We start from the raw sequence: 12,808 nt of genomic DNA on the forward strand, positions 1-12,808 counted from the left end.
ATTAACAAAATTTATAGGGGTACTTATGGAAATAAATTCTTAATATCCTATTGTTTTGGATTTTTTGGAACACAACGGGATATTGCAGCACGTATGTGCAACTTGGGTTGGGCTGGGCTATTGCTTCAGCAAAATGAACTTGGGCTGCCTTAGCCCAGCTGCTCACGGTTCGGTTAATCGAACCAAGCGCTTATTTTTGAAACTTTCGTTGGAGAATCGGTAACCGAAATCGAATCAAAGTCGATCGGTTAACCAATTGATTGGTTTGATTAATTGTTGTTCGGTTCATAGGTTTTTTGTTTTTATATTTATAATATATATTATAAAAAATTATATAAATATATAATAAAAATTAAAAATACATATAAAATATTATATTGTAAATAATAGTATTTTATATATTACATATTTATTAATTTATAATATATAAATAATATAAAATATAAAATATATATAATATATAAAAATATATGTATATTAGTGTATTCCATTAACCGTCAATTTTTTATATTAGTTAATTGAATCAGAATTGGTACCTTCGATATTTTAAAATACTGAATCAACCAATTTGCTTTAACTGGAATTTTCGATTCAGTCTTGTCGGATGAATTTGGTTTTTCTTGCTCTCACCCCTAGGTCGTGTTGGGTTTGAAAAATGCCAAGCCAATTTTCATTTTTGACTTTGGGTTCGTTTAGATTGAAATATCAATCAATGCGACCAAATCAGGTCAGTTCATATTTGATCCAAATATAAATGAAACCAATTAAATTCAAAAACATTCAAGATAAATGTTTAGCATTCCTCTCAACTTGCAGTAGAATTTTTTGATAAAAAATTCTTAAACTACCCCTATAGTGTTTAAGTAAAGTTAAGTGATGTTTTTTTGGGAAAATTTCTAAAACTATCCCTACTGTTTGCTCTTTCTAAAAATTGACATCACCCGTAAGTGATAAAACCCAACTGATGAACAATTTCGATGATGATGCCCGATCTCTTTTTCCGGTAAACTGTGTGTTTCGCCACCGGAAGATGGTGAAACAGTCATTTTCCGATGAAGCGCCTAGGGGCGTTCACTAAAACTCGTCGTTTGTTTTGAACTTAATGTGTTTTCTGAAACAAAGGATCATCCCACTCCTAGACTCTTTGTTCTTTAAAAACCATTGGCCATTGGTGACCAAATGCGTCGAATTGTCTATAAACAATAACCTCCGACACTGTTCCGGCAATGGACCTGATTTTTCGCAGTCAAAACCGCCCTTTTTCTCTAAAACAAGGGAGCATCTTACTCCCTTCACTTTAACAAAATTTCTAGAATCTGACCCGGATTCATTGTCTTCTTAACCCGTTTTTTCTATAGTTGTCGTTCGACACAGCGACCAGAGTAGTGAAACAGGGTACCTTTTTTCTGGGATTTTCCTGATGGAAAACAATGATCGGTTCCTAGAACTACGTCGGCGACCATGATTTCTGCAAAAATCAACGTTGGCAGCCCAAGAACAAAATAGTTAACACTCCACCGACCTGGAGCGGCTATGAACAAGCGAGGGGTGGTCAGCTCGGCGAAGCGAAGGGCCTTAAAATCTTAGAGAAAGAACGGTAGGGAAATTTTGACTGGCACAACCAGTCAGTTCCCTATGAGACAAGATGATTCAGACGGATTCCCAACCAGCCCATCTTAGCACGATAATGCTCTCTTTGCGTGCACTAGCCAATGAAAGAGACAGACAGCGCGCCACCTTACATAACTAGCCTAAATGTTTGCCATTGTCAGTAGTATGGGAACTAAATCCAGTTCCATCACTGAACAAGGAGAAGCAAGTCCTGATAATCGAAATATAGAACAAAATGGTGACACCCTGCTAACTATAGAGAAAGTTGATCAACATGGGGATATTTCTGCAAGTGAATCTCTTTCAGAATGGAAGATCAGAAAAGACTAACGGAAGCGTGGAAAGATTTAAAAACTCGCATTTTTTTTTGTTAGAACCACAGAATCAGCTGAGCCATTTTGGTAAAAAAGAAGTACATCAGGATCATTTTTTGAATCATCTGAGATGGTTGGGGAAAAGTTAATTGTATTGTGGTTTTGCCATCTTTCCTACTCCTCTGTTTTGCTCACTCGTTCTGAAAGTCCACCGCAGCCACTGCGACTTACGGTATCAGCGAACCATCGCTCTCTCCCCTCTTCCTCATTCTCTTCCCTCTTATTTCCTCTATATCACTCCCTTTGCTTACTCTCTCCCCTAGCTGGACTGGTTCTCTTCTGTAACCGGGAAGCAGAGGTAGAGGATGACTTGAAACGTCATCGACAAGGATCGAAGAAGAAGAACTTTGGCGAGTGGACCGGCCCTGCTGACATTCAAATCAAGGTGTATCGCCTCACACATTCGAGACCTAATCCAGGTGGTGGTGTTTTAGGTACGGGGAAGAGAGGAGATCGAGCACGCCGGTTCCAACCACAGAAGTGGCAGAGGCATTTGGTGCCGTCTATGCGCACGGCTTTGCAACGGCCGTTCCCGAGGATGAAATCGTTGCTGAATCTGCCCAATATGCTGTTAAACCTCAACTGACAGAATCGTCACATCCCTGAATAAGAACGGTCGTTCCCCTTCTTTTTTCTTCTTCTTCAACCCACAGCTCACCTCAAGCGATGATTTGGATCTAACACCCAAATTGCTGATTTTATACCAGAAATTTAACGTGCCTTTGGGTTTTCCTGACATTGATGATCAATGTTCAACGGGTGCTGCTGGAGCAGGTTTTTCCAAGGGATGCCGGTGTTGAGATGAAGGGGAGGAGGGTAATATTGGATTTTGAAAAAATTCTATAGGATACGTGGGGTGCTAAGGATAGGGGTAAAGCTAATCAATTATCAGCAACAGAGGGATATCAGCAGACAATAGTCAAACAATTAGGCTATACTTAATCAATTTCGCAAGTAGTAGGAGTAGTTTAAGAAATTTACCCTTTTTATTGTCTAACCATCTAGTGGTAGTGGTTGGCTCACACGGTTGGAACATAAAATTCTTTACCCAATAATGATATCATGTAAGTAATTTGGCTGCAATTAGTTATACTCATTTTCCATATTCACATCAAACACATTAAAATCGATTTTCATTTTGTTTGGGAACAGACGATCAAGGGTTTTATGATAGTTCTCCAAATTATATATATGATTAAGTGGTTCTGACACTAAAATCCTTTCTTGTTCTGGTTAGTTTGCATTTTTTTTTTCAAGCAAGCAAAGATCGAACTAACACTTTGCTTGAAAGGGAGTGCTAAGGACTCTATCATTCATGATACTTCAACATGTTGTCCACCAGGTTCAAATATCTCATTTATGATTAGCTCCTATAATCCTAATAATCCTTCCCATAATCACAAAAAGACCATGCACCATGTATGTCTGCAAATAAAAAAATGAATGAGTAAAAAGATGAAAGGATATTTAGGCCATGTTTGGCTCAAGTCTCATTCTTTTTTATTCTTACTTAAGATAAAATTCTAAAATGGATAAGAATGTGTGGAATGAGAAAATATTGCTATGAGTCAAATAATTCTTAAAAAAAAAATGCATTAGTCATAAATCTCCGGTCTAAGTCTCCAAAATCATTGACATAGGATGGCCAGCAGTCAATGCCCGGCATAAGTTTCCACAGCAGTCCGCCAAAACATTCATGGTGGTGGGTTTGTAGACCTAGGCCAGTAGTTTATGACCACTAGAATAGAGTTCCTTTAAAGAATAAAAACTAAGAAGACGGGGCTGATTATTTTTCATGTTGCAACCTATCTCAAATTTTGTGCTATAGGATGATTTATTCGTTATGAAAATAATGAGGCCCATGACAATATTTTGTAACCAAACATTTTAATGTTATTCATTTTTGCCTATTCTCACTCAAAATAAATAAGAATTAAAAAATGAAATTTAGAGCAACGAACCTTCAAATTTGAAAGATTCTTTTATTACACTTGGTCAAATATGATAAAACAGTAGGGTTAATTTACTAATTAGATTTAAGGATCAAAATATTTAAACTACTATTAACAAACATTAGCGTTATATAATGTATTAAAATATTATTATTTAACTTTATGACCTAAACATAAAGCCAAGGCAAATATCGATATTATATATAATTTATAATATTACAGGTTTACCCATTCGACCCGGACAGCTGAACTACTGGAAAAAATGAATCAGCCTCCAAATCGGGTTTTAAAACACAGGTTACCAGTAACCACAGCGGAAGAAATGAGAACAAAGGACTGCCCAAAACATCAGAGGAAAGTCATGCCTCCCATAAGATGTACCAATCTGCTTGGATCAGTTGTGTCAATTAATCAGATTCAGATAACTTGGCAGAAATCAGCATGGTTTTAAAAAGCGAATTAGTGACTGAATCGGTTAGGATCCGGTTATCAGTTTGAATGGTCCAATCATTTAACCCGAATGATTGGCCCATTCAGAGAAAAAAAATAAAAAAAATAAAAAAATTAGAAAACGGTCAAAACCATTCAAACAGTTAACCAGTCAGCTCAACGATTTATTGACCAAAATCAATGGTTTTGAGGAAAAACAGAAATGATTGATTCCGGTTTTCCGGTCCGACCTTCCTGTCCGATCCGGTTTTGAAAACCATGAAAATCAGGACTTTGGTGAAGTCATGCAGGTTTGATTGACACTAAACCTGCTGTGCTGGTTGGTGTGATGGGCCGTCTGTAGGCCATGAAGACTCAAAGGCCTCGATCCGGTCTCACATCACTTATTGGTGGGCCATCAACTCGCAACTGCTTCAGAGGGGAATAAAAAGTAGTTGGACTTTGGGTGAAAGTGGCCCATCCATCAGTTTTGCTAAGTTGTCTCGAGGACCATTACTTATGCCTGATCCTGACTATCGGATCCGTTTAAAGCTTGACCCAGGACTGATATGACTCGTACCAACAATCACAAGGCACATTTGGACGGTTCATATGCTGAGACGCCCTCAAGTCCTTAACAGATGTTCACTAGATTTTATAAAGAATGCAGAAGGGATGCGTAATACGCACTTCTTGCTGTTGGTTATTTTATATTTTATATTTTATTTTTTAATTTTCCCGGGTGATTATTACTCATGTTCATGCAACCCGAAAATGGAAAACAACGGATCCCCCTTTGAAGTTTCAACCTTCAACCTTCAAAACTTACGCAGGCGTTTGTCAGTTTTTCGACCTAAAAGAAATCAGGCTAAAAATTCCATAGAAGCTTATATTTGAATCTTCAGTTCTCTTCCGTCAACGGCGTTACTCAAAACCCTAATTCCATCAAAAGTTTTCCTCTAAGCCACTAGCAAAGCTTCTTTGTGTACCAGTCTATTATCGACCGGATTTTTACTATGTCTTCAATTCTTTTGCTTTTGCTTCTACTTTATTTCAGCTTCGGAGTATCATCTATTTCTATCGGATCTCGGTCGATTCTTCGCTCTCTTGGTGATCCTGATCCTCCCGATGCCGCGGTAGATTTGAATATCACTAATTTCGATAAAGTTCTCAGGGACTCTCCGGCTTCGTTCGCCGTCGTTGAATTCTTCGCTCATTGGTGTGTATATCCTGATCCATTTCATATGTTGTTCATCATAAATAGAATTCACTATGGATTTTGAAGCAGTGGGAATATTATGTTTTAATTTTTTTGGCCTTCATATGAACTTTATCGTCCATGTATCATTGAAGATCTTATCTTTCACCTATCTCGAGTTTGAATTGGAAAAATACTATTTTTATTATTTTTCTTAATTTACTTAACAACGCATATAAAAATTACTGAACTATCTAGCTTCTATTAACTGCCTATAAACGAGGGAAGGTGTGCAAAGGCAATTTTAGAATAAAAAATGAGAGAGAAAAGATTGTATTCAATCGGTTGGAACTTCTTTGCTGCCTGACCAGGTTAGCTAGATAGCCAGCAGACTGCGAGTTGGCACTTGCACCATGGGCTGCTTACTTGTGTCGACAAGATATGATAAACCACACGAGATCTTTATTTACTAATTTATCTTTGTTAACTTAGTGAGTAATATTTAGAGATCTATAAACAAGGGCAAATATACAAACAAAGCATTGGAGTAAAAAATAAGAAAAAAAAAATGTATTCGATCAATTGGAATTTCTTTGGTGCCTCACCCAGTTAGCTAGGCAGCAACAGACTGAGAATTAACATTGTAATGATTCCATGGGCTACTCGCTCGCTTATGGTGAAAAGATATTGAGTCACTGGAGGGGTACAAGCAAGATAAGATCAATGATATGGTTGAGGAGGAACAATCTGGAGAATGTGAATGCTGTGAAGTGTGAAACGTTTTGATAGCTTGATCAGGATGCTCAGGTAAAAATGAATGAAGCGGGTCAAATTCAGTTCATGGTTGGTGTCCTTAAAAATGGTTTGTTATTTGTTTGGAACAGGTTCAGTGCTTAAAATAAGGGCTTTTTCTCACTGGGGATCTGACATCTAAGATAGATCAAGGGAGCATTAGTATGCAATCATTTTTGAGAAGTTCTTATATACTTAAAGATGTATATGGAGTTCAGTTTGTTATGCATAGGATGAAGAATAATGCCAGATATTAGAAAAGATGATCAAATGGATCATGAGTTTTAAGCTCAACAACAGTTGGAACAAGATTTTGGTCTTATAAGAGTGCAAACTCGAGCTCAGCTTGACAACTTGGGCAGGTTTGGGTTGAGCACTTGTTAAGATTTGAAGGGGCCCAGCCCCAATTTATTGTAAATTCTTCAGATTGGGTATCTGACTTGCACCCTTATGTCTAAGCATTGGTGGACTAGGTCTGGAGTCAGTGCAAACTTGTCTGGGGTGTTTTTTTTTGTTATATCAGTGGTCCACTAGGAAAAACTGGGTAAGAAGTTGCTTAGATTGGTAAAATTGGGGTTATTAGTGAGTGTAAGGAAGGGTACAGCGGTGGATTCTGTGCTAAGGATGACTACTTTTTTTTTTTATTCTTTTGAAGGGCTATACAACTGGGGGGGGGGGGGGTAGTCCCTCTCCCAACCTAGGTGCAAGTGGGATTCGATACCTAGTCTCCGCTACGACCAACAGGAGACCTTACCAACCTGCTGGTTGGCACCTTGCTTGCTAAGGATGAGTAGTTGGTCATGCAGATTAGGAGGTATTCACAGGAGTTGTTCTGTTTACACAGGTAGGTTTGACTTACTTTCTCCCAAACCATATCTCCAAGATGGATGCTGGGGAGCCTTTAAGGTTGATTATTTTGGGCCTACATTGAGTTCATTGACCAGCCTGGCCCATTCCGGACTCACGTCAAACCAGCACGTAATTCAGACTGGGCCTGGACCAAGCATGTTCATGTTCTAGGTCTGGAAGTTCGATATATATATATATATATATATTTACATGGCCGTACAGTTTATGCAGCTTGGGAGTGGCTTTACTCTTAATGTCTATCTTGTACATCTTACTACTTTTCTTATAGCATAATCTCATACATGTTGCACTGTTGTTAAATTAAAAGAAAAGTAAAAAGAAAAGGAAATGAATGCTGCATAATTCTCTCCCTCCCTCCCCCTCTTTTTTAAAAATGTCCATTACCCAATGTTGGTCCAAGCTATCTAGGGTCTTGGGAGGGGTGGACTGGATGCAGACCTAACCTCTTTTGGTAATTTTTTTTGGGCACAAAATGGCTTCTCTTAGACTTGGATTTGCATTCTCACCAGTCACCTCTCATGTTTGTCAGCCTAGTATTTTACCATTATTCCTAGTAATGGCCCCCCCCTCTCTCTCTCTCTCTCTCCCCTTACATAAAGGATACGAGTAGCACAATTTCCATTTCCCCAACAAGGATGGGCATGGGAAAAGCCATAATGGCTATTCTTCAAGCATAAAGTGTAGTGTACAATAAACGAAGCATTTTCTATCCCAGGATGGACTCTCAAGACCCCTGATGGTTGGGACCGGCATTGGGCAAATGGCCTTCTTGATACAAGGTGGGTGGCGGTGATTAGTGGCTTCCATTCTATTGTTAAAGACTAGTGCATTACCTTATGCATGGCTGTTGGGTGGTCATATTAAGTCACAATCCAATAAGAAATAGTTTCCTTTATCTAAGCAACTTTGAACTGGGGGAAACCTTGGAAGTGAATTACGAGTATTTCTCATTTCAACATGATGCAGTTGGCAGGGTCCTAGATCTCATTGGTAACACCTAAACCATATTGCTGGAGAAAAATCTAGTGTTGGCACAGATTACCTTTTGTCAATATCATGATAATAATAATACTTATGATGAATCACAAGAGGAAATTTGTTATGGGCCCACGAATAGGATCTCGTCACGGGTCGGTCCACGGGGAAAACCTCCTGTTTTCCCTTGTTCCTCCCTTTCCTTGAAGAACCTATCTTGTTGCCCTAAAGGTGATTTGTTCAAGAGATCACCCTAACTCTCCTTTACTCTTCTCTTTGACTGAAATTTTGGATGCCTTTATTCAATAATAGTGGCTCCTTAAATAGGAGATTGCAAGAGTCCTGCTCTTAGGGAGACTCCTTGCTAAATAGGGAGATTAGATAATCTCTCTTAATCCTAATATAATAAGATAACTCTATCTCGATAAGATAAGACTGATAAGATAAGATAAGTCTTTCTTAATCCTAATCTAATAAGATAAGATAATCACTCTTAATCCTAATCTAATAAGATAAGATAATCACTCTTAATCCTAATCTAATAAGATAAGATAATCTAATCTACTAACTTAATAAGATAAGAATTACAAGATAGTCTAATCTAATATGCTGAATGGATAAGACTGTTGCTGCTGAATTGGATAGGATGAGAACACCAGATCATTGTTGCTGCTGCTCCCAATACACATCCGCATCATTACTCCCCTCTTGGACTACGAGCTTGTCCTCAAGCTCGAATTCAGGATGGGTGTCGGGAAACACCGTCAAAGGAATCCCGGATAGGTGGAATGACTTTGCCCTCCTGGATTGGGTTCCAATGAAGAGGGTTTATCCTCATCTTCCTCTTGTTTCACTAGGAGGCAGAAAAGTCTCTTGCACTTGTGCCCTTTTGAGTAGAGTTCATCGCAATCAAAACATTGTCCCCTTGCCCTGCGTTCTGCCATCTCAGCCCTGGACAAGTGCTTAATAGGGAGTGCAACGACGCTTCTCCCCACACTGGATGTTGATCTAGAATTGTTGCTCATCTGTGGCTTCCGTTCTTGGCTGGCTGCTGAATATGGAGCCATTACGAGTGGTTCTGGGGATGCCCATGCTGATGGAGGCCGCCCCATAGTGAAGGTTCTGCGGTTGATTTGTAGTTTGCGTTCGAAGGCGCGAGCTATGTTCATGGTTGTAACCAGGTTGTGGGGACTCTGCATTTCCACGTCCACCTGTAGGGGTTCTGCTAACCTAGCGGTGAACATGTCTACCTGTTGGTCCGGTTACACTGAAGATGCCCTCGCGAGGAGGGTCTTGAACTGGCACTGGTATTCTACCACCGTGCTGGTTTGTTTAAGGTTAATCAGCTCGCCTAAGGGGTTGCTTGTCAGTGGGGGCCCAAATCTAAGAAGGCAGTAGGACTTGAATTGGGTTTGGTATTCCTGTTCTAATCGATAGAACTAGAGTTGCGCCTCCTCTGTTAAGTGAAAGGCGGCTAGGCTTACCTTATCCCGGTCGTCTGTCCGTTGATTTCAAAAAAACTGCTCGCACTGGTACAGCCAGCCCAAGCGATCTCCATTGCCGTTGTACGACGGGAATTCTAACCTGCTGTACTTGGGGATGATTGCAGCCCCTTGGTTGCCGAACTGTTGTTCGCCGAAAGACTCCGCCAGATCTGGTTGGCGGCTGCTAGTGGCTGTCACCCCTTTTGTGTTCCTCTCTTTGCTAGAAAGGAATAACTCCATCAGACGCCGTAGCTCCCTGACTTCGTCCTTGATTTCCCGTACTTCCGAGCTGGTCTCCATGAGTCGGTGCTTGAGTTTGTGGACCCTGGACGACAGCTACTCCAGATCACCCATGACGTCTTGCTCTGATACCAAATTGTTATGGGCCCGCAAATAGGATCTTGTCACGGGTCGGTCCACGGGGAAAACCTCCTGTTTTCCCTTGTTCCTCCCTTTCCTTGAAGAACCTATCTTGCTGCCCTAAAGGTGATTTGTTCAAGAGGTCACCCTAACTCTCCTTTACTCTTCTCTTGACTGAAATTTTGGATGCCTTTATTCAATAATAGTGGCTCCTTAAATAGGAGATTACAAGAGTCCTGCTCTTAGGGAGACTCCTTGCTAAATAGGGAGACCTCCAACTCTATCTTGATAAGATAAGACTGATAAGATAAGATAAGTCTCTCTTAATCCTAATCTAATAAGATAAGATAATCTCTCTTAATCCTAATCTAATAAGATAAGATAACCTAATCTACTAACTTAATAAGATAAGAATAACAAGATAGTCTAATCTAATTTGCTGAATGGATAAGACTGTTGCTGTCGAATTGGATAGGATGAGAACACCGGATCATTGTTGCTGTTGCTCCCAATACGCGTCCACATCAAAATTCTTTTAGATCATGCTTCTGTCATATTTATTAAAGAGATCATACATGAAGATAAAATCGTCTGAGGATCCCAAAGTTTACACACATATAGGGACAAACATCCAGATCTGGGGGAGTGTCAATGTTCAAAATGTGATACAAGCTACTATAGCCCTTTCGTGCTTCAGATTGTGTGTGTTAGTGTCGAGTATTTAGGGGTAGTTCTGTCTTTGTGCTTGTGTTTAGGTGCTGATGTGTAAGTTTATGTTAGATTAATGTCCCTAACTTAAGTAGGGGCATATGTGATTTTTCCACATTATTTTAGTAATATAAAATACATCTGGCCGAATGGGAGAGTGAACTTTTTTTCTCTCATTCGAACCAGAATCTTTTCTCCTTGTTTCTCTTTTTCTCTCTCTCCTTCTCTCTTCTCTCTCTTCCTTGACTGTTATCAGTCTAACAGGCAGACCGAACACTAACATGGTATCAAAGCTAAATTGAGCAAATCGGATCTGCCCAAAATTCTGTTATCTGTGCACCCAGCCTAGGGTTTTCTCTTATTTTCTTTGCCATTAGCTAGAGATAAGGGACAGGGCTGAAAAGGAGTGATCGCCCTCTTCCCTTGGAGGTTTCTATTCCTCCAGTTGTGGTGTTTGTGGTCGGTTGCTGCAGTTTCTAAGAAGCCCTCCCCTATACGATGAAGAGAAGAGGGCTGATTCATGTGGTGCAATGAGTGTCTTGTGTGGTCTGATTCTCAGTGATCGGGTAAGAGGTTTTATGCATTTTTTTTTGGTGTAAATCAAATGAGAAGTCTATTTCAGACTGTATGGTGGGATTTCAGTTTGTAGAGGGCTAGGGTTTGTGCACCCTTTAGTGTGATTCAAAGGGGGGGGTGTTCCTCAAACAGTGTTGGGAAGTTTCAAGCAATCGTGGAGTTGGGTTTGTGGTGTAAAGAGTGCAATTTGCAGCAGTAGTAAGTGCTGAAATCAGGGTGTAGTGTGATCTAGTATGTAGTTTGCTGAATTCAACAATGGGAGACAACAGTGATAACAAGATTAGTGTGATTGGTCCCTACTGACTACCTGAATGTTCAAATGACCTCCATTAAGCTGAATGGAGAAAATTATGTACCTTGGGCCAAATTTGTAGAAGTCTTTCTTAAGGCAAAGAAGAAGGTGAAGCACATAAGGGATGAAAAACCTTTTGCTGACTCTTTTGAGTATGATGATTGGGAGCATGCAGATGCACAAATCATCACATGGTTATGGAATAGTATGGAACCCAAGATTAGTATAAATTTCATGTTCCTTGATACTGCCAAAGAAGTGTGGGACCATGCTAAGAAACTGTATTCTGGTCAAGACAACACAAAGTATATCAGTTGTATCAGGAATAGTTTAATCTACAACAGGGTAATCAGAGTCTTGAGGAGTACTATGTTAGTATGAGAAACATTCTTAATGATTTGAATGTTTATCACCTCCTCACTTATGATGTCAAAATTCAGCAACAACAAAGAGAACAACTTGATGTCACTCGGTTTTTGGTGGGGCTGAAATCTGAATATGAACCACTGCGTGCTCAGATACTAGGAGGGTCAGCTCTCCCTTCCTTAGAAGAGGTGTTTGCTTGACTTACGAGGATTTCCATTGGATCTACCGAGAACCCTAATATTTTCGATAGATCAGCCCTAGTAGTATCTAAAGGCCGTGGTGTTAGAGGTGGAGCTCGGGGAGCTCAGTCTGGTTGTAGTGGTAGTAGTGGACCGACATATGGCCGAAGTGGTGGTACTGAACCTACATATAACCGTGGTGGTGGTCGTACTGGAGGTCAAGATTCAGGGGGAGCCCGTGGCAGAGGACGTAGTTCAGGTCCAAGGAGGTGTACACGCTGTGGTATGGATGGACATACAATCAATTATTACTATGACTTGCATGGTCCACCTTCAACTTGGGCCAATCATGCCGTAACCAGTGACAATAGCTTCAAACAGGAGAGCCATTTAGTTGATCAGGTACCTTCAACATCCACAGATGTTGCTGGGAAGGAGATGATGAGTATTCCCTGTGATGAGTATGAGAGGCTAGTATAGGCCACATCTATGGCTTGTCTGACATCCACACCCCATCCCTGGATTATTGGTTTTGGAGCCTCCTATCACATGACTGGAACTTCAGGTGTGTTTTCTTCCTTCTCTCATTGGTCAATATCACAATTTGTTACCCTTGCTAATGGTTCCACATCCTCCATTTGT

General features: G+C 40.0%; 1 protein-coding gene across 2 annotated transcripts in view; it reads left to right on the forward strand.

Moving 5' to 3' along the window:
* The first annotated feature begins 5,052 nt into the window (after nt 1-5,052).
* Nucleotides 5,053-12,808, forward strand: part of LOC148854996 (sulfhydryl oxidase 2-like) — a 39,302-nt gene continuing 31,546 nt past the window's right edge. For both annotated transcript variants that reach the window (XM_088985271.1, XM_088985270.1), the window contains exon 1: nt 5,053-5,585. In XM_088985271.1, the coding sequence (XP_088841397.1) occupies nt 5,383-5,585 (203 nt within the window). In that variant the 5' untranslated portion in view covers nt 5,053-5,382. The remainder of the gene's footprint in view (nt 5,586-12,808) is intronic.

This window comes from Nelumbo lutea, chromosome 4 (assembly GCF_056320005.1).
Source record: "Nelumbo lutea isolate HS-2025 chromosome 4, American lotus-T2T, whole genome shotgun sequence".
In the NCBI taxonomy this organism is placed as follows: Eukaryota; Viridiplantae; Streptophyta; class Magnoliopsida; order Proteales; family Nelumbonaceae; genus Nelumbo; species Nelumbo lutea.